The sequence below is a fragment of the Myxocyprinus asiaticus genome, chromosome 4, assembly GCF_019703515.2.
Source record: "Myxocyprinus asiaticus isolate MX2 ecotype Aquarium Trade chromosome 4, UBuf_Myxa_2, whole genome shotgun sequence".
NCBI classification, from domain to species: Eukaryota; Metazoa; Chordata; class Actinopteri; order Cypriniformes; family Catostomidae; genus Myxocyprinus; species Myxocyprinus asiaticus.
Genome location: NC_059347.1, coordinates 44,470,412 through 44,491,525, shown reverse-complemented (window position 1 = coordinate 44,491,525; position 21,114 = coordinate 44,470,412). Strand labels below are relative to the sequence as shown.

At 37.3% G+C, this 21,114-nt stretch overlaps 4 protein-coding genes across 9 annotated transcripts in view; 2 read left to right on the top strand and 2 right to left on the bottom strand.

Annotated features, from left to right (window-relative positions):
• The first annotated feature begins 39 nt into the window (after positions 1 to 39).
• Positions 40 to 1,682, top strand: LOC127439971 (39S ribosomal protein L41, mitochondrial-like). The gene is made up of 2 exons (XM_051696298.1): positions 40 to 76; positions 918 to 1,682. Exon 2 carries the CDS (start codon positions 946 to 948, stop codon positions 1,351 to 1,353), a length of 408 nt encoding a protein of 135 aa, XP_051552258.1. The 5' UTR covers positions 40 to 76; positions 918 to 945; the 3' UTR covers positions 1,354 to 1,682.
• A 1,102-nt stretch (positions 1,683 to 2,784) lies between these two features.
• On the bottom strand, positions 2,785 to 10,075 carry LOC127439967 (diphthine methyltransferase-like). Of its 4 annotated transcripts, none has more exons than XM_051696293.1 (8): positions 9,936 to 10,075; positions 9,428 to 9,561; positions 8,475 to 8,717; positions 8,166 to 8,276; positions 4,091 to 4,146; positions 3,864 to 3,929; positions 3,595 to 3,767; positions 2,785 to 3,446 (listed from the first exon to the last, which is right to left on the bottom strand). In XM_051696293.1, exons 6-8 carry the CDS (start codon positions 3,920 to 3,922, stop codon positions 3,034 to 3,036), a joined length of 645 nt encoding a protein of 214 aa, XP_051552253.1. In that variant the 5' UTR covers positions 3,923 to 3,929; positions 4,091 to 4,146; positions 8,166 to 8,276; positions 8,475 to 8,717; positions 9,428 to 9,561; positions 9,936 to 10,075; the 3' UTR covers positions 2,785 to 3,033. The 4 variants fall into 4 exon arrangements, with proteins under 4 accessions (XP_051552253.1, XP_051552251.1, XP_051552252.1 ...); XM_051696291.1 differs by having other exon boundaries at positions 8,166 to 8,499; positions 8,630 to 8,717; XM_051696292.1 differs by having other exon boundaries at positions 8,166 to 8,496; positions 8,630 to 8,717.
• A 639-nt stretch (positions 10,076 to 10,714) lies between these two features.
• LOC127439970 (protein PAXX-like) lies at positions 10,715 to 13,363 on the top strand. Of its 2 annotated transcripts, XM_051696296.1 has the most exons (7): positions 10,715 to 10,967; positions 11,048 to 11,108; positions 11,198 to 11,247; positions 11,361 to 11,545; positions 11,633 to 11,683; positions 11,786 to 11,876; positions 13,093 to 13,363. In XM_051696296.1, exons 1-7 carry the CDS (start codon positions 10,855 to 10,857, stop codon positions 13,139 to 13,141), a joined length of 600 nt encoding a protein of 199 aa, XP_051552256.1. In that variant the 5' UTR covers positions 10,715 to 10,854; the 3' UTR covers positions 13,142 to 13,363. The 2 variants fall into 2 exon arrangements, with proteins under 2 accessions (XP_051552256.1, XP_051552257.1); XM_051696297.1 differs by lacking the exon at positions 11,786 to 11,876.
• A 1,180-nt stretch (positions 13,364 to 14,543) lies between these two features.
• LOC127439950 (ATP-binding cassette sub-family A member 2-like) overlaps positions 14,544 to 21,114 on the bottom strand; it is a 94,454-nt gene continuing 87,883 nt past the window's right edge. For both annotated transcript variants that reach the window (XM_051696255.1, XM_051696256.1), the window contains exons 42-49: positions 20,752 to 20,893; positions 20,368 to 20,502; positions 18,535 to 18,638; positions 18,360 to 18,452; positions 18,144 to 18,246; positions 17,729 to 17,866; positions 16,088 to 16,297; positions 14,544 to 15,589 (exon numbers count right to left, since the gene is read on the bottom strand). In XM_051696255.1, coding sequence (XP_051552215.1) covers positions 15,554 to 15,589; positions 16,088 to 16,297; positions 17,729 to 17,866; positions 18,144 to 18,246; positions 18,360 to 18,452; positions 18,535 to 18,638; positions 20,368 to 20,502; positions 20,752 to 20,893 — 961 coding nt within the window. In that variant the 3' untranslated portion in view covers positions 14,544 to 15,553. The remainder of the gene's footprint in view (positions 15,590 to 16,087; positions 16,298 to 17,728; positions 17,867 to 18,143; positions 18,247 to 18,359; positions 18,453 to 18,534; positions 18,639 to 20,367; positions 20,503 to 20,751; positions 20,894 to 21,114) is intronic.

Genomic DNA, 21,114 nt, shown 5'->3' with positions numbered 1-21,114 from the left:
CCGGTCTTATCTGACCAATCACACTCGATTTCTTTAAGACGTGTAACGTGGGAACAGATGGGGCGCACTGTTCAAGGTTAGTGTGTCTCTTTAGTGATTTTTATATACCAGTTCATTAACTTGTACATTACCTGTGGCTTGTGAAACTTTAATTATTGGAGTACGATGTCTAAAATTATTGCAGTGAACTGTTTTTGGCTACATAACTTATACATTCATTATGTTGATTTGAGCATGACATTTAACCTGGAATGCGGTCAGTTTGATGACCTCCATTTGAAAAGTTTGTAAATTACTACAGTTTTTTTGTTGTTCATTTTTTTTAAAATTTCGTTTATATACTAATGTACCTCATAATTTTATTAATATTGCCAGTACACATGTTAACTACCTAGCTACAAATGCACGTACAAATACTAGGTTAGGGGCCGATCACATCAAAAGCGTCACTGCGTTAAAAAACACTAGAGCTAGAGGGGAAGCTGGTATTCTTTTTAAGATGAAGTGTGTCATTTCTGCGACACTAGCATCACCATACGGATTTGCAAAAATAAACGTTGTTTTCAAACAGATTTCCTACACTGGTTAAATAAACAGATAGTCCCGCCCCAAACTCGCACTATTGGTTGAGCACAAGGGCGTTGATTTTTTTTGGGGGGGGGGGGGGGGGTGTTGCAACATGAAGCATTTACGTTTCAATTGATAATGGTATAAATGGGGGGAGGGGAAGTTGTACTTGCTTGTTTTGTTTATGGGGGGAAGGTTGTTCTTGCATCCCCCATCCCCCCTGGAATCTACACCCCTTGTTGGGCAGATGTTGTTGTGTCTAGCTGGCTGTAATTGCAGTGTCACTATTATATAAGGAGTTTATTAATGCATTGTACAAGTATTTACGGCTTACATTTCCTCTTTTATAGGTGGTTGCTGCAGATAAATTGCTCATAGATGGGGGTGCTCTCAGCACTGACGCGGGGGCTCGTGAGAGGAGCTGACAGAATGGCGGAGTTCACAAGTAAGCGCGGCCCTAGGACATTCTACAAAAGTAGAGGCGCCAGACCCACTGGAGTGCTCACCTCCAGCAGAAAATTCATACCTGTACGGGCCATGATACCAGAGTTTGTGGTGCCTAATTTGGAGGGATTTAACCTGAAACCCTATGTATCATACAAGACCCCAGAAGGAACAGAGCAGCCCATGACTCCAGAGGAGCTCTTCACTCAGGTGGTGGCTCCACAGATTGAGAGAGACATTGAGGAGGGTGTTTTCACCAAGGAGAATCTTGAAAGATACGGCTTAGAGAAAACACAAGAAGGAAAGTTGTTCAAGTTGCATCCCAAGAACTTTGTTTGTTAAGAAAAAATTTTTTGTGCACTTCAGAGATTTGCAATGGACTTTAAACAAGTGTATAAATGAAGTATTTTTGCTTTTTTCCAACAAACATCACAGGTCATCACAGATTAAAACCATTCCATAGGCAGCTATTTATCAAAAGAAATATTTTCTGCTGTATAGTCAGTTTTGCAGAATTGCACTTAAAACTGACATCCTTTAAATTTTCAGTTTGCCTGGAGCTGCTGACATATGTCCAAACTATGTCAAAACCACACCAATTTCAACTGAATAACTCCTTAGAGGAACATATAATTTTACAAAAGAAATAAATAGATACATGTGTTTATTAATATGGCTATGGTTTATTTGTACAAATCACGGTTTACAAAAGGTTTAGCTACTAGTGTAAAACAAAATGGGAACTAATAGCATACAAATACACCGATCAGCCACAACATTAAAACCACCTGCCTAATATTGTGTAAGTGCCCCCAAAACAGCGCCAAACCACATCTCAGAATAGCATTCCGAGATGCTATTCTTCTCACCACAATTGTACAGAGCGGGTATCTGAGTTACCGTAGACTCTGGTAAATGGTATGCACTTATATAGTGCCTTTTTTAACCTTAGCGGTTCCAAAGCGCTTTACACTGTGACTCATTCACCCATTCACACTCACACATCAGTGTTTGTCAGTTCGAACCAGTCTGGCCATTCTCTATTGACCTCTCTCATCAACAAGGCATTTCCGTCGACAGAACTGCCACTCGCTGGATGTTTTTTGTTTTTGTCACCATTCTGAGTAAATTCTAGAAACAGTTGCACGTGGAAATCCCAGGAGATCAGCAGTTACAGAAATACTCAAACCAAACCTGTCTGGCACCAACAATCATGGTGTTTTTCATAGTTTTTTTAATGTTTGTTGTTATGAACTTGTTTTAATAATGTACAGCACATTGGTCAACTACCTGTTGTTTTTAATTGTGCTTTATAAATAAATTGCCTTGCCATGCCACCATCCAAATCACTGAGATACATTTTTTTCCCCATTCTGATGGTTGATGTGAACATTAACTGAAGCTCCTGACCCGTATCTGTATGATTTTATCCACTGCACTGCTTCCACACGATTGGCTGATTAGATAATAGCATGGATGGTTGTTGGTGCCAGATGGACTGGTTTGAGTATTTCTGTAACTGCTGATCTCCTGGGATTTTCACAAACAACAGTCTCTAGAATTTACTCAGAATGGTGACAAAAAACATCCAGTGAGCGGCAATTCTGTGGATGGAAACGCCTTGTTAATGAGAGAGGTCAACAGAGAATGGCCAGACTGGTTCGAACTGACAAAGTCTAAGGTAACTCAGATACCCGCTCTGTACAATTGTGGTGAGAAGAATAGCATCTCAGAATTCTATTCAGAGATGCGGGTTAGTGCTGTTTTGGTGGCACGAGGGGGACCTACACAATATTAGACAGGTGGTTTTAATGTTGTGGCTGATCAGTGTATATAGTCAGATAATTAGACTCCGTTTGTCTGAAATAAAGATATCCCAAAATTGCATAGTTGAACAAAGCAATACTTTAGATGTAACCGGAGAACACTTCTTCAAATGTCCCCTCAGAATTGTGTGGTTCCAAATAACCTCAACCCAAAAGGTTACATAGCAGGATTTACAACATGAGTAGGGTAGGGTCTTCATGAAGAGGGGGCAGACTGAGTCTCTGTCAGTCTTTCCTCTGGGCTCCAGTCCCATCTCCACACATGCAGCATGTGGTCGTAGAAGGAGCAGGTAGCCAGCAGGCAGGACAGAGACTGGGAGTCTTTAGCAGGGCTGGGGAGGGGGTCTGGAACTGAACTTTTCTCTGGTGAAGGAAAGTGGTCTTGTATGTACCGCCACGAGTCATCCTCCAGAGAGGTTTCAAAGCTGGCAGTGGGAGACTCGTACTGGATCCAGGGGTGGCCTCCAGACTCTGTGAGCCCAATGCTGGTTTGAGGTGGCTCCTGAGGAGAGGGGTGAGTGGAGTTGCTCAGGGACCAGTCTGCTCCATACGCTAAAGAGTTGTGTAGAATATAGGAGGCCAGGACAGGGCATGGTGCATCTTGTCCATCTATCGAGAGAGAGGGAGAAAAAAAAAGGATAAATAACTTACAACAATCTAGATCTATTATCTAGATTTCAAATAAGAAGGAATCAATACATAAGAGACATGAGTTTTGTTTCCTTATAGGAAAAAAATCAGTAAGAGTATTCCTTACCCATAGCCTGCTGGCAGTGAAGAATAGTGAAGTCATTGTGCATACATGCAGCAAGCAGCAGGTGCTCTTGACAGGGGTGCCATTTGAGTCTCCACACACCCCAACCAACTGCAGTCTCACTCAAGGGCTGCTTCATGTTCCTCCCATCCCAGAGCAATACATTCTCATCATAACTATGATAGAAAAAGACAACAACACAAAAACATATGCATTTGTACATGAATGCATATATCATATTTTTGACTATCACTTAAGCAGAAGCCACTCACCTTCCGGTGGCTAGTATGTGCTCACGGTGGGGGTTACTGTGTATGCTGCATACTCCCATACTGTGTCTTTATGACAGGAAAACAGTGTTTAATTACAGTTAACAAGTATAAATGCCAGGAAACAGGCACAGAGAGCTTAATTGAAAAAGTAACACATTAAATGCAAAATAAATGTTGGTGGATGAGGATGAGCTTATGTACGGTAAGGCACAATGTGCACATTCTACCTTTTGCAGGTTACCCATTCTCAGATCCCAGCCCTTTAGTTTGCAGTCATCACCACCTGGGACAGCAACAATGCAAATTATGATTTTTAAAGGGATGGTTCACCTAAAAATGAAAATTATCTTATCATTTACTGTACTTACCCTCATGTCATCTCAGATGTGTATGACTCTTTCTGCAGCACAACAAACTGAAGACTTTTAAAAGATTATCTCAGCTCTGTAGGTCCATACATTGCAAGTGAATGGTGATCAGACATTTGTAGTGCCAAATATCACAAAGGAAACGTAAAGATAATCCATTTGACTCCAGTGTTTAAATACATTTTTCAGAAGCGAAATTATAGGTGTGGGTGAGAAACAGAACAATTTAAGTCATTTTTTACTCTAAATCTCCACTTTAACTTTCACTTTCAGATGTGAAAGTGAAACTAAAAAGGCACCACATGTGACTTTCAGATGTAAAAGTAAAGACTTAAATTTTGATCTGTTTCTCACCCACACCTATTATATCAGTTCTGAAGATATGGATTTAACCACTGGAGTCTTATGGATTACTTCTATGTTTTCTTTGTGATTTTTGGAGCTACTATAGTATATTTTTCTATACTATAGTGTATTTTTATATATCAAACATAGAAAAAGTACTTATATAGAAAAGCCTGGGCATTATGTGATTCAGGAAAGAGAATATGAGGCCTAAGTGCTTATGCAGTGAGAGAAACACAGTGCACACAGCTGTAGCAAACACAATGGTACAATGCATTCCTAGGTACTGAGAAACACAGCCAATAGTTAAAGATTACCACAGCCAATGGTCAAAGTTACTGTATTATGCTTAAACTGTTATATTTTATTTATTCAAAATGTATACTCTCATAATAAATGAATTTAAAAGGTTATTTTTAAAAATGGACTAAAAGCCAGATTTCCACCATTAAAAAGAAGTCAGAGAGTCTGTGAAATAATGGTGGTGAACAGCACCCATTGACTACAAAAAAATAAAAAGAGGGGCATGTGTATGAGGTAATTCAAGATAACAAACTGTATTGGACTGAGAGAGTCAGATCGTCAGCTGGCCTTCTCGGGTTTGTTGTTTTGCTCAATAAACTCTAACCTTTGACACCTGGAACTCCTGACTTCAAGAGTTTTCTTACTGAGAGGGAAAAGAGACTTTAATTCTCCACGACACTACAAAGGTCTGACCAACATTCACTTACATTGTATGGACCTACAGAGCTGAGATATTCTTCTAAAAATCTTGGTTTGTGTTCTGCAGAAGAAAGAAAGTCATACACATCTAGGATGGCATGAGGGTGAGTAAATGATGAGAGAATTTTCATTTTTGGGTGAACTATCCATTTATATAAATAAAATCTGGTGCCAAAAAAAGCCTCTGAAATCCTCAAACACATACATATACAGTGGTGGCCAAAAGTTTGGAATAATTTTGCTGTTTCGGAAGGAAATTGGTACTTTAATTCACCAAAGTGGCATTCAACTGATCACAAAGTATAGTCATTACTGATGTAAAAAACAGCACCATCACTATTTGAAAAAAGTAATTTTTGGTCAAATCTAGACAGGCCCCATTTGCAGCAGCCATCACTCCAACACCTTATCCTTGAGTAATCACGCTAAATTGCTAATTTGGTACTAGAAAATCACTTCATTATATCAAACACAGCTGAAAGCTATTTGGTTCGTTAAATGAAGCTTAACATTGTCTTTGTGTTTGTTTTTGAGTTACCACAGTATGCAATAGACTGGCATGTCTTAAGGTCAATATTAGGTCAAAAATGGCAAAAAGAAACAGCTTTCTCTTGAAACTCGTCAGTCAATCATTGTTTTGAGAAATGAAGGTTATACAATGCTTGAAATTGCCATAAAACTGAAGATTTCATGCAAAGGTGTACACTACAGTCTTCAAAGACAAAGGACAACTGGCTCTAACAAGGACAGAAAGAGATGTGGAAGGCCCAGATACAACTAAACAAGTGGATAAGTACATCAGAGTTTCTAGTTTGAGAAACAGATGCCTCACATGTCCTCAGCTGACAGCTTCATTGAATTCTACCCACTCAACACTAGTTTCATGTACAGTAAAGAGAAGACTCAGGGGTGCAGGCCTTATGGAAAGAATAGCAAAGAAAAGGCCACTTTTGAAACAGAAAAACAAAAAGAAAAGGTTAGAGTGGGCAAAGAAACACAGACATTGGACAACAGATAATTGGAAAAGAGTGTTATGGATCTTAACCCCATAGAGCTTTTCTGGGATCAGCTAGACTGTAAGGTGAGTGAGAAGTGCCCGACAAGACAGCCACATCTATGGCAAGTGCTACAGGAAGCGTGGGGTGAAATGTCACCTGAGTATCTGGACAAACTGACAGCTAGAATGCCAAGGATCTGCAAAGCTGTCATTGCTGCACGTGGAGGATTTTTTGATGAGAACACTTTGTAGTAGTTTAAGAAGTTCTGAACATTTTTGTTAAAATTGTAATTGTAATTTTTCATGTTATTAAAGGATAAGTTCACCCAAAAATGAAAATTTGCTGATAATGTACTCACCCTCAGGCCATCCAAGATGTATCTGAGTTTCTTTCTTCATCAAAACAGAATTTAAGACTTTTAGGATTTCATTTCAGGCCTCCACCTCTAAACAATGCAAGTGAATGTCCTCCATTTTTTGATGGTCCAAGATGCATATTTAGGGTGCATCAAAATAATCCACACGACTCCAGTCGACAAATAAAGTTCTTCTGAACCCAAACGACTGATTATTTTTAGAAACAAAACAATACTTGCATAATTTTTAACTACAAATGTTTGTTTACATACATCTCTGTGACGCGCGCTCATGAGAGGGATGATGTAAGGTCACGCGTCACGTGGAGGAGGAGTCAGGAACATTCACTTGCATTTTTTAGAGGAGGATGCCTGAAATGAAATCCTAAAAGTCTTAAATTCTGTTTTGACGAAGAAAGAAAATCTTGGATGGAGTAAATTATCAGCAAATTTTCATTTTTGGGTGAACTACTCCTTTAATGTCCTGACTATACATTGTGATCATTAGAATGTCACTTTGGTGAATACAAGTACCAATTTCTTTCCATAAGAGCAAAATCTGTACATTATTCCAAACTTTTGGCGCCAGTGTATACAGGTGCATTCAATAAATTTAGAATGTCGTGGAAAAGTTCATTTATTTCAGTAATTCAACTCAAATTGTGAAACTCGTGTATTGAATAAATTCAATGCACACAGACTGAAGTAGTTTAAGTCTTTGGTTCTTTTAATTGTGATGATTTTGGCTCACATTTAACAAAAACCCACCAATTCACTATCTCAAAAAATTAGAATACATCATAAGACCAATAAAAAAAAAAAAAAACATTTTTAGTGAATTGTTGGCCTTCTGGAAAGTATGTTCATTTACTGTATATGTACTCAATACTTGGTAGGGGCTCCTTTTGCTTTAATTACTGCCTCAATTCGGCGTGGCATGGAGGTGATAAGTTTGTGGCACTGCTGAGGTGGTATGGAAGCCCAGGTGTCTTTGACAGTGGCCTTCAGCTCATCTGCATTTTTTGGTCTCTTGTTTCTCATTTTCCTCTTGACAATACCCCATAGATTCTCAATGGGTGTCAATGATTGTCTTCTGGACAACTGTCAGATCAGCAGTCTTCCCCATGATTGTGTAGCCTAGTGAACCAAACTGAGAGACCATTTTGAAGGCTCAGGAAACCTTTGCAGGTGTTTTGAGTTGATTAGCTGATTGGCATGTCACCATATTCTAATTTTTTGAGATAGTGAATTGGTGGGTTTTTGTTAAATGTGAGCCAAAATCATCACAATTAAAAGAACCAAAGACTTAAACTACTTCAGTCTGTGTGCATTGAATTTATTTAATACACGAGTTTCACAATTTGAGTTGAATTACTGAAATAAATGAACTTTTCCATGACATTCTAATTTATTGAGATGCACCTGTATACTTAGTATTGTTATTGTATTTTATATACACATACATATATTTTGAGTATACACAAAAACAGTTCATTTTCTTTTCACTCTTTACCTGAATAAACAACTTGAGTATCCCAGTAACTAAATGCTTAGATCCATGCCTCGAAGTCGTGAGCTTTCCACTGGGACACAGCAGTTAAACTAGTTTCCCCCAGAGACAGCACTGTCAGAGAACAAGTTGAGTCACTGGACACCACATGCACATCACTGCTACAATGAGAACAGTAATCATTATATACTGAAAAATGTGTCAAAGCAAATCAGCAAACAATGATGTGAGCATCTTTCCTCTCGCCTCTCCCTGTAGACCAGTCTAAAGACAATGCAAGCCTGTCAGGACCCAACTCTGTGCTCAACTCACATTCCAAACCACAGGTGCCATGCTACTGGAGGGACAGTCCAGACAGCAAAGGATACTTAATGATACAAATACAGCAATAAAAACATTCTGACACAGTGTAATATCTACAATGTTTTATATGAATCTCCTAATGCATCATGAATTTGATTTGTCACCTGAGCTTCAGTAAGTTTGAACAGTTGGATTTCTCCACCTGCAGTGGCCATACCCAAGAGTGGGCGCTCTGATATCGCTACTTGACACCTGAAGAATTAAAATTAAGGATAATATGAATCTGATTTCTTAAATGAATGAAAACGCAACTCTGATTCTAACAAATCAGAATCAAAATTCAGCAGACTTGGTGGTTTGCTTCAAAGAACACAGTAAATATGTGATGCCAAGTACTCGATATATTATTACACACAATAAACAATAAATCAAAAAATTTTTTTAAACTTCACACAAAGTAATGAGGGTCTAAAGGGGTCCTCTCTGTTATATATATATATATATATATATATATATACTGTGTATTAGGGGTGTCAATCGATTAACATTTTTAATCAAATTACTTACATGGTATGCATATTAATTAATCAGATTAATCCAAATGAACTGCATATTTAAATATTTGCTGAGAAAGCCCCTACAAAAACAATCATTTTAAATCAAACTGAAAACATGTTCACCGTAGTAGCAGTAGTAGGAGTAGTAGTAGTAGTAGAGGTGTTTTCAAGTAATTATTTTGTTTTGTAAATGTACTTTTTCAAAAATATACAGAACACAATACAACAAGGGCGGTACTAGGATGTAATCTAAGGGGACAATGGCCCTCTTAGACCCCCCTTAGGGGGCCATGCAATACAATGCTCTGTAAATACAGTCTGATACACATTCAGGGTATGTAATGTAGAGTAAATTATAGTGGGCAGAAATAACAAATAGAGACAATTGAACAGAGATTCACTTACCACTTTAGATCGAGAATAGCAGGAGTGTCTATTCGTTGAGTCTCAGTGAGTGGAGGACTGAATGATTGTTGCGGATTACAGTGGAACAGATAAAGTCGACCTATTCTTCTCAGGGCAATAGAGTCCTCCGCTGTCTACAGTAGACAGAAAAGGCTGTTTCAATATAGTCTTGTAGGTTTGCCTTAATAAACTGATTGACATTAAAGGAATATTCCAGATTTTCTACAACTTGAGCAAAATCATCAGCATTTGTGGCATAATGTTGATTAACACAAATTTGTATCCCTCTTTTACTTGGGGAAAAAAAAAGCAAAAAAGTGAAAACATCAAGCTCACAGAAAGAAACTTATAACAGAAGTGAAGTGCAATTTTTTTTGGAGGGTTTAAAGGTGCACTCAGCGATTCCTGAGAAACACTGTTGATATTGGAACTCAACTGCCAAAACAAACACACCCTCCCTTTAGTGCCCCCCCCCCCAAATTCCCACACACAAATTAATTCCTTTTACCTCAGAGGTCTCTCCAACGCTAAAAAGCCTCTCTGATGTTGACGTGGCTCCTAGCCCTGGACTTATCATAATCCTTCTATTTTAGTTTATATTCGTCTGACTTTTTTCTCTTGGTCTCTTTCTCATCCATTTGTCCTCCTTGGAGTTTAGAAAGTTTGCATCAGCCAGATTTGCCATCTCTCATCCTGTGCACGCGCAAGAACCACCCCCTGTTGCTGATTGGCTGGAGTAGTGTTGTGTGGATCGGGTCCATCCATTTTGTTTTCGTCCCACTTACAGAGCCAGGGCTGTGTACAAATACTACTATTTCAGCCCACACACAGAACGGACAGCTAGCAGACTGTGAAGAGATATTTGCAGAATTTGATAAAAAGTGTATTGGATTAGAAAAGAGCGCACCTTTAAATTTTATAAAAGCACTTTCTTTTATTCTTCTGTTACGACTTCTGTGTCGTTTGAGCTAAAGTTGTTTAAATCGTCATTTTTATGGCAGTTTTAAGATTTTTGGGTATATGCTGTCGTCATGACAATGAAGTAACGTAAAATCGGATATAATTATACAAAAAGCGTATCGGCATAATATGAAGCAATGGAGAGAACGGATAATCGGACTAAAATGACTGATCTCTCTGCCTAGTCAGTCTATGACCCCTACACATAAGCAGCAAAATATTCCTAATAGAAATATATATGGAGCCGATAATTTAATAATGTAATCATTTTGAATAAAGGTGGACAAAATTTGTTTCTTTTATTATTTTACGACGTAAATAGGAATTGAAAGACAGAACAACTTCCGGGTCGCTAACATCTGATTGGCTGGTCGTTTAAATAGTTGTCGTTGTTTTGGTGAACAGTTCCTTATTGATAAGGAAGGAGATTTTTTTTACTTTCTAATGTAATGCCTCGGTAAAGTACGATGGAACCGAGTAGCTCCGAATCCAGATCTGTCCTCTGCACATTGCTGGATAAAAATGATCAGTCCAAGTATGTGTTTTTTACACAAAAGAGATCAGCAGGAGACATAATAGGGTGAGTTGATAGAACATGTATTGTTTATTATCATAGGTTTTCTGGTAGCTTTAATTTAAATGGTGTCCCGTTTCCTTTAGATTTACCAATGGTGAAGATGTTTGGAAAATACATCTCTCAGAAGAGATCCTGTCTCAGTTTGTAAGAATTTGTTGATGAAGCCCGTCTAAATTTTAAGATGATTTTCTTAACCTTATTTAATAATATGAGAAAATCGTATTTCTTTACAGCTTAAGAAGTTCTCATTAAAGTCCACAGAGGATTATACCTTGAAACTCAAGTAAGGCATGGTGAAAATAACTTGATAAATAAATGATGATTCAATGGTCTCAATTTTTTGGTTGGTGAGAATTACTGTCCTCTGTGAGAATGTCCCCTTGTGTATCTGGACAGATGTGCATGTAGGACTGGCCGAGCATTTGTGAAACTGCAGGAGGACAGTGCTGCGCTGCATTTAGGTTGTGAGCCCACAGATCTGACTCTGTCTCTGTCCAAACTCACTGACTCGGAGGGAAGGACAGAAGTCAAAAACCTGCTTTTTGAGATGGCTGACAGCCTGACACAGCTAGAGAATGGAGGTAAACAAAGATTTATTTAGTCATTATGTTCAGTTATAAAAAATAAAGCCCTGACATACTAGATGTTTGCTTTTTTCACAATTCTAGGTGCTACATCTTCATTTTATCCAGTCAGCAGCCCTCAGAAGAGAACTTCTGGTTAGTTAAGACATTACTGTTTAGGTTTGTTCAAATGGACTTTGGAAATTGTCTATGCACATTTGAGAGTATATGAATACTAGTGGCAGCTTTCTGTTTTAGTATTTGAACCTAGAAAACAGCATAAGGATCCAACGGTAGCAGTAAGAAAACGTCTTCCTGGGGGTTCTCTCATCAACCCAGGATCAAAAAGGTCATCATCATTGACGTTATTGGCTACGTTCACGCCGCAGCCGAATTCGGCCCAAATCAGATTTTTTTCACTGTGTCATCTGTGTGACACAGATCTGTAATTTGGGTGACAACGTAAGCATCCAAAAGCGTTTTGAATCTGACAATTTCAAATCTGATCTGGGCCACTTTCATATGGAAATAAATTGGATATGTATCAGATTTTTTTCCAATGTGCCTTCAGTTAGAACAGCCAGGATTTAATGTGGTTTTTGTACATCGATCTACTGTAACTCAACATCTGTCACTTGCGGGATTGATTTGCCTCGTAATATGCCTGTTATGGTTTAAAATGCATTCATTTTCTTTTTAAGACTAGAAAAGAAAATTATAGGTTTCAACAGTTGGGTTCAGCGGTTCGTTTGAATTTCACACAGTAAAACATGCATGAAAAGATGCAGAGGCAGATAAAGCCTATGTAACACCACTCTTTGATCATGTCACTCGTGCAGAAAACGTTTTCTGTATTTCTCAAACTGTATCAAAGCGCGAATGCTAGCAAGTCAATGGAAATCTGAAATCATTACAGTAACTCTTACCTTATATGTACTGTGTATATAATTCTATTTTACCTCCTATCCTTCGATTTTTGAGCTTCAATGCTAATTAAATTCTGCCATTTGACTGCAAATGACTATTTAAAATTATTTTATCCATCTGGTCTTCCATCACTTGCTGATATTTTATTAGATAGTCATTAAAGGGATAGTTCACCCAAAAATACCTGAAAATTCTCTCATCATTAACTGACCCTCATGCCATCCCAGATGTGTATGACTTTCTTTCTTCTGCAGAACACAAATTATGATTTTTTAGAAGAATATTTCAGCTCTGTAGGTCCATACAATGCAAGTGAATGGGTGGCAACATTTTGAAGCTCCAAAATGCACATAAACAGCATAAAAGTAATCCATACGACTCCAGTGGTTAAATCCATGTCTTTTGAAGCGATATGATAGGTGTGGGTGAGAAACAGATCAATATTTCAGTCTGTTTTTCCCATAAATTCAGATTTGGGCCACAATCAGCTGCGGTGTGAACGTATATTCTCCACTGACAATAGCTTGCAAATAGGATGAAGTAGACTAAAAATAGTTTAACATAACGTGGCAAAGTAATTTCAATAAGACTGGTTTTATCACGTGTTTAACGTGTCTGATAATTTTTCTCTATCACAGAAAGAAACCTGCAACAGGTGTGGCTTTTGACGATGGAGACGATGAATAATGTCAAAACCATGTGACCTCTGCATTTTATAATCATGAATTGTAACTTTTTAACAAACCCAACACTTTTTCTGCTTGTAACAGTTTTTATAATATACATCACAATAACATTATGCATTGTTTTTAAGTAATCAATCATCTATTTAAAACTGTATTAAATATAGCAAAATGGCTGTGTTTTATGTAAGGATATTTCTGGGAATAAAATTATATTTTTAAATAAGTGCTCGCTGAAAATTATTTCTAGCTGTTTCAACCAAAGCATTCACTTCATGAAAAAACAGTCATAAAATCAATTTAACAATTTATTGAATTATTCATCTTCCCTGTTAATATTAAAAACATCAGTTCACCCCAGTTAGCACAAGAGAATGGAAACAGTAAAAGTAATCGAAAACAAGCTGAAAAGGTCCAGTCAATCAAGTCACAAGGGAGTCCACCTTGAACAAAGGTATTACTGGATGAAAAAAACATTCATAAATATTTAATCATATTCACAAGAAGTTACATTCCAAAGCACTTACTGGAAAGATCAAACTAAATCACCCTTTATCCATAAACAGGATCAATCCAATAATATAATCTGATATACAACCACACTCATGTTTGCTGGTGTCTTTTAAATCACTGCACATGTTAATTTCCAAAGTGAAAAGCAGCTTGCACTGGTCTTTATTTAGGCTGATGAGGTTCTCTGTTTAGCAGGAAATATATCATCAAAGTAAGACTTTGAGCACCAAGTAAATAAGTGTTTAGAGTTTGTTAGGTCAGTTTCCACACAGCTGGTCATATTTAAAGAATTCGGTTACATGTTTCCAAAACCATGCTTTGTTTCCCTTTGGTCATATGTTACATGAAAAAATTGCACTGAGGGCGTTCTTATGTTCATGAGTGGTCTCCCTCGATTTTTTTTCTCTCAAAAATAGTGGCATTACACTTTTTTATGCAGCAATTTCAGCACAGAGTGTCTGTATTAAAACAATGGATGACAACTTCAATGGATGACAACTTCAGAACACCAATGATCCTGTTGTACATCACTGACAAATGATTCCGCAGTAGCATCATTTGAAATTAACCATATATTAAATTGATTTCAGGTCAAAAAACAAGCAAAAAAAAAAAAATCATACTTGTATTACATTACAGTGCAAACAGGCTAAACTGAAATGACAACTTTCCGAAACTTTATTCAATAAACAGATATATTTCAAGGGTTCTCATAAATACATTAATGAACAATGACCTGATTTCTGTCTATCTTTAATAAGAGTGACTCAAAGTTAACCTTTGGCTTCACAGTGATAGCGTGACACTTATGAACGTTTCTATTGACATCTGATATGGGAGCGTTTCAACAGACATCTGGAATTATGCTGTTTTTAACCATTAGCAATAACAAATTATTATTTTTTTTTTTAACCAAGACAGACACTGGTTTAATGTCAATAATCATTCATCAAATAAATGAGAAACTGCTTTTTCAGACACAAAAGTCAGCACAAAACACTTATGTTGTGTACATTCAATTACAGGTCAAGATCATAAACATCTCTATATAGCAGGGCTGGTTCGGTCCAAAAGGCCTTAGAATGTCCAATGTAAAAACTTCAGTGAAGGTGCACAGATATGTTCGCATTCTTCAATTCAAAATAACAATAAATCTGTTCAAAACATTTAAGCATAGTAAAATTTCTTCAACCCACAACACAACAGGCTTGTCTTTTTAGCATGCTCTCAATGCAGGTACAAATAAACTAGGTCCAAGTAAAGAGAAAATGCAGTTACAACTGTGTTTCAACTAAATATGAGCAGAAACAGTCATAAAAATTCCACATTCCAAAGGCTAAACTCAAACGGGTCTTACATCAGGAGGGATTATTATGTTATGACATCAGCACTACAATTAAAATACCTTCAACATTTGATCAATTTAATGATCGTACCACCATATTCAGTTTTATAGCGATACACACGCTTTAGCCATCGGTTTCTATATAAGAAATTCATTCTCTTTCATTCCCATCCAGCAGACTTGATTCATAAAAAGTACACAGTTCTATAAACCATCATTTCCATAATGCAAGTTTTCCATAAGCAATCCCATAGACAAGTGCTTAGTATCATTTTGTACCACATAATAACACTCTCTCTGCCCTGATTGTGTTCAGGCACTGACTGTGTCCACATCTCTGTTCGGAGGTCCCAGAAGAGCTGTGCTCTCACTCCGCTATTAATGTGCAAATGGAAAAGAGCAACCCACTCACAGGCCAAGGGAGATGGATCCTCTCCAAGAGAGAGAGAGGAAAAAAAAAAAACAGCATACAAATGTCTTTCACCGAACAGACACAGGTCTGAACTTGAGGCTTGTTTTGAACATCTCTCTGTAACTCTGTGTCTCTTAACAGCAATTTCAGCACAGAGTGTCTGTATTAAAAGACAACTGCACCTGTTATTGGTGGGGGGAGAGAATAATTATGAACATATATTCTGGTATTTTCTATAATTCAGAGTCAAGTCATTTATTTATTTGTTTTTTACCATGATTGAATATTTAATTGATATGAATGATATATATATATATATATGTTTTTAGCTTTCCTTTTTGTGGCCTGCCAAAGTTAACATTTTAACTTGTGAAATTAACATTGAAATTACTGTTTATTACACTTCTTTAACAGACTTTCCTATTTTTATATTACAACAGCTAGAGTCTGATTCTGAATTCAGCAGAACCCAAAGCAGAAGCTGTGTTTGGGCTCTGTTTTAATAATAAAAAAAAAAAAAATGGCCTTATAATGACACATTTCTGTATAAATCAATTTGATAAAGAGTGAAGTCTTATGCAGCCTCTGCCAAGCAGATTACATTTTTTTCATCAAGTTATCTACAAGTAAAATATATATATATTTTGTGTTTGTGTGTGTGCCTGTATTCAAAGTCTTACCCTCTCTTCCTCAAAGCTGATGAGTCCTTCGTCATCATCAGTCTCCAGTTCCTCTGGTTCTTCACTGACGAGGGCGCTGAGTTCTGTGTTAGCTGGACGAGGCCTGAGGATACTGAGCAGTCGTTGCAGTGGCGATTGGCCAGCACTAGAGGGGGAACTCTGTTGCTGTTCTAGGTTATCACTCTGCTTTTTTGCAAAGTTAACAAAAACCTAAACAAAGAATAGAAAAGAAGGAATAAGTAGGGTACAATGCGGCTAAAGGCTCCTTTGATTTTATTTTCTCTCAAAACACTAAATAGCATCAACTACCACAGTACTTTCCTAAACACATGTTTGTCACTATACACTGCAAAATATTCCTGATCCATGAGATCACTGTGTGTAAAGTCTAAAGTTTGATTTTGAGGTCATTTGATCTACTATTTAATCATTTTTACAATGTTGCAAATTTATGTTGCTAATGAATATCCTGGAAATTATCACAGTTATTTTGAGACAAAATACTTATTTGTAATTTTCCATTTTGTTCAAGGTGAACAAACAAGGTTAAAAAAAATTCAAAAACTGTCCAATAAGTGAGAGGATAGAATTTGGGGTAAAAAGCCCCCTGTTGCATGGGCTGAAGGCCCCCATTAAGCACATTGTTTTTCTTAAGTGGAGTGAATAGATTTGTGATGAAGACTGTTCAAAGTGGGCTCACATTGACTGATCCGATCACACCGGAGATTCATTTGTTTATAAAATACTTGAGATGTTCTGAAATGTTAAATGTGATTGAAATGAACAAAAAATTATGGCCCCTTTTCTGAAGTAGTTATTTTGAATAAGCATCTTAATTTGTTACTCAAAAAAGCATCTTGTTGTCTCAAAAGTATTTGCGTAAGTTGACAAATTGTGCCCTATAACTATTGCCCCGGTATCTACATAATATCAATATAAACCTCCTGGGGGCCCTTTACCCCAAGTGAGGGAGCCTTTTGAATTGTGAATGAATTTTATTCAAAACAACATCTATTGTTATTTCTTTTCACACAAATTATGCTGCTCCATCAATATGCATTTCTTGAATCTTGATACATGCACATTTTGTGACCAGAAAAAAGCAAATTTTCCTTAAGGTGTGCCTTTAGCCTCGTTGTACCCTACTATTAACAGCGTTCCCACACCTTCTCCCAAAAATCATTTTATAGAGATTGCAGTCACATCCAATAGAATAATTTCTAGCCAAAGAGGTACTTTAGAGCTGAGAATAATTAGAAAATTATATTGACTATAGACATTTCCATGCCTTTTCAATGACCTGTAAAAAACTCTTTTAAAATTCCCTGATATTTCCAGGTTTTCCATGACCACAGGAGCCCTGTTTTAATATGTCGAGTTTTTCATGCTATACTCATGCTCTGCATCCATAATATTATATATGACACACTGAATTAACCATATTTCACACAATAAAACTAGTTTAATCACTGTCTATTTACATTTAAGACACTTTCATTATTGTCATTACTCTTTTGTCATTATCATAACTCCAAGAACAGCAAGTAGAGAGAGCACTGAAAGGCTGATATATATATATATATATATATATATATATATATATATATATATATATATATATATATATACACATATACTCACATTGTCCAGTGTTGTCTGGCTGACAGAATAATCTTCGATGCTCAGCACCTCTACCACCTGCTCCATTTTGCTGAAGACTTGAGCCAAAGAGATGTTCTCCGACTTCAGCTGGTACTGAATCTTCGTGTGATGCCGCTCCTTAGGTGGAGGAATAAGCAGAAGTTTACAATTTTTACTGCAAGTGAAGCACACTCAAAATATTTGCACATGTGTACTTAGTTTGGTCAGCACTGCACAACACCTTGAGAGAGCTTTTTAATATTTTGCAACTTTTTGAGTTAAAAATAGTTCCATAAAAACTCATAGTCTTATATAAAATACAAACTCCCAACCAAGAGATACTTGAAAACATTTGTTTTGCAGATGCTAAATATGAAAATATGAAATATACACATTGCCAGTGAAATCATCCTACCTTAAGTATGGCCTCTGGAAAATTTCTGTTGAAAAACCGGATCACTTCCTTGACACTAGCAGTGGTCTTGGTGCGTACCGTGATCATGTATCCATCCCCAAATCTGCCAGAAGCAGAGGGAGAGAAAAATTAAAGATTAACCAGTGTGGTGAATTATGCAGCACTGCATCCCTTGTGTCACATATTTAAGTGGTCAGTAGCTGAGAATTTTCAAACCTGTTTTTGAGATGCTGGATGCTCCCCAGGCACTTGAACCTGCCGTTAACCATGATACCTAGTCTAGTGCACAATGCCTCACACTCCTCCATACTGGAAACAAACACATCAGTAGTTTAGAGAGCTTAGTAGTTACAGAGCTCTAATAAACATAATACATTTATAGTTGCCACACCTGTGTGACGTCAACACCACTGAGCGCCCTGTCTTGATGATGTCAAGAATCAGGTTCCATAAGAAACGGCGAGCCTTTGGGTCCATACCTGTGGTAGGTTCATCCTGCAACAAAAAACAAGAGCACGTTCTAAACCAGGGCTTCTCAACTTTGGAAAGCTCAGGGGTCACAACATTGGATCCCTGTGGCCTTGAGGGCCACACTCTTAATTTTGAAAATAATTAATATACAGTATGTGTATCTATATTTACAGTATACTAATATATATATATATATATATATATATATATATATATATATATATATATATATATATATATATATATATATGTATGTGTGTGTGTTTGTCTGTGTAATATATAAGATAAAAATTATCTTTATATATTTTATAAATAATACAAATAAACATTTTAGTAAGAATTATACATTTTATAGTAATTATTTTATACATTATATATAACTCAATTATGTCATGGTTTGGTTTAAATTTTTCAAAGAGACACTTTCTATCACACTCAATGCAACATGATCACACGGGAAGTTGGCATGTTGTTTCCGGTACTCTAAGATCGGCCACATTATGCAGACTAACTGACAAATGCCACCTCCTATCAGACATGTTTGCATCGGTTCCAGTGTGTTTACCTACCCTTGTGGTGCGACCGGAAGTGCATTGCATCAGCAGCATGGTAGACCCGGGTTCAGATACTGTATGAGACCAAGTTATCACATTTGCATAATAAATGACGTGCATGATTTGGAGTTTGCATTTTTCTTCTAACATTACACTTCTACTCCACTGATGGTTAGGTTAAGGTTTGGAGTCCAGTTTATAAAACATGCATTCCTCTTCACTGTATTACTGCCTGTATAGCTGAAAACAACTCGCCTCACAACTTGCTTTTGGCGCCCCTCCGTGGAAATTACAGCCGGAAAATGGAGCTCATATGTGCCCATACGTCCAATAGCATTTACCGCTTTGGCAACAGAGAGTAGTGTTTTGAATTTCAGAAAGCACAGACCAATTTTAGCTAAAGAAAAGTCAACCTACCATTTCCGATTTCACTCTAAGATCAGTTTGTTAATTGAAATATGTAAAACAGATATGTTCAGTTGTCACTCTCAAGTCAATGTCAGCTAATAAACATCTTGATTGTTCAACATCAAACTCAACTGAGATATGTTCAAAAACAAGATAAATATATCCAATCTTAACTCCAAAACTGCTTCACTGACAAGTCATAAAGATTTATTCACCCTCTTCAGCATTTTGCGGAGAAGTAGCGCAATAATTAAGCATTTGCACAAAGGTGTCTCAGATTCATTTCTGCAGGATAAAGGATTTTTTTCCACCTGTTATGACTGTTATCATAATGAGCATATTTCTCCGTTGAGCTATTTAAACGGGTTGGACACAGATTTGCACTAATGAGTGGCTCTCAAGTGAGATTGAGAGCGTGCATGTTTGATTGACAGACCACATGTGCGCACATACTGTTCCTGTGAACACGAACGCAAACTGACAGCTGCTCATGTAACATCAGCTATAACCTACTCAGATATTCTTTGTTCTTTATTTCATTCGTTTCATCCTTTTTCAGTTTATTTTACCTCTCTAACTGTGCTGTGATTCAGCAATAAAGAGAACTACCATAAATACTCTTGAAAATGGACAAAATCCATACACATTTGATAAGCTATTGATAAATATTTATGATGAAATCATAACGGGGGCTGTACGTGTTGAGAAACGCTGTTCTAAAGGATGAATTCTGCTTAACAAAACAGCTGAGGGTCGAAAACAATAAGGGGACAATGATAAAGAGATCTAACCAGAAAAATGAGAGAGGGGTATCCAATCAGAGCAATGGCTGTGGAGAGTTTGCGCTTGTTTCCTCCACTGTAAGTGCCAGCAGGTTTGTCAGCATCCTTGGACAACTCCAACTTCTCCAGAGCCCACTGAACCACCTTCAGGACAAAGAGAGAGAGAGGGATATAAAAACATATGTGGTAGGAATAATTGATGACTGACAGTAAGAACAATCTAACAATGAACTTCAAACAGCAATTAACTATAATTGTTTGCCAAGTGCTCTTACACTGTTTTTCAAGCTGCTTTCAGTGGAGCTTTCATGAGCTCTGACTCATGGCTAAACACTTGACTATCAGCGATAAGTGCACGGCAACCATTTGCAGTGTGTGTGTCCATGCGCTCACCCGTTCCTCATCTTTCCAGGGTATGCCGCGGAGGCGTGTGTATAGCTCCAGGTGTTCTCGAGCAGTCAGGTCATCAAACAGAGCATCAAACTGAGGACAGTAACCGATGCTCTGCTGCACACGAAGAAGCTCCCGCAAGATACTGCAGGAAAACAAGAGACTTATTTGCAAACTCAAAAATTACATTAGCAGTATAAATGCGAAATGATTTAAAGCAGTAGTGAGTACATTTTTCAATGTTAAAATGCTTGCTGCAATCCCAGCTTAATAAGCAGAGACAAGTATAAGTAATCAATTGGTAGCATGATTTCCCTAAAAAGAATAAACACTGTGGCGATATTAATCTGTTTGTTGGAGCATCCC

What these genes read in the sequence shown, in the direction of transcription:
- LOC127439970 (XM_051696296.1), top strand. Translation starts at nt 10,855, where the DNA reads ATGGAACCGAGTAGCTCCGAATCCAGATCTGTCCTCTGCACATTGCTG. An exon ending in GACACAGCTAGAGAATGGAG is followed by an intron (nt 11,546 to 11,632) that starts GTAAACAAAGAT and finishes TCACAATTCTAG; the next exon opens with GTGCTACATCTTCATTTTAT. An exon ending in ATCAACCCAGGATCAAAAAG is followed by an intron (nt 11,877 to 13,092) that starts GTCATCATCATT and finishes TCTCTATCACAG; the next exon opens with AAAGAAACCTGCAACAGGTG.
- LOC127439967 (XM_051696293.1), bottom strand. Translation starts at nt 3,922, where the DNA reads ATGGGAGTATGCAGCATACACAGTAACCCCCACCGTGAGCACATACTA. An exon ending in CACATACTAGCCACCGGAAG is followed by an intron (nt 3,768 to 3,863) that starts GTGAGTGGCTTC and finishes TTTCTATCATAG; the next exon opens with TTATGATGAGAATGTATTGC. An exon ending in TCACTGCCAGCAGGCTATGG is followed by an intron (nt 3,447 to 3,594) that starts GTAAGGAATACT and finishes CTCTCTCGATAG; the next exon opens with ATGGACAAGATGCACCATGC.
- LOC127439971 (XM_051696298.1), top strand. Translation starts at nt 946, where the DNA reads ATGGGGGTGCTCTCAGCACTGACGCGGGGGCTCGTGAGAGGAGCTGAC.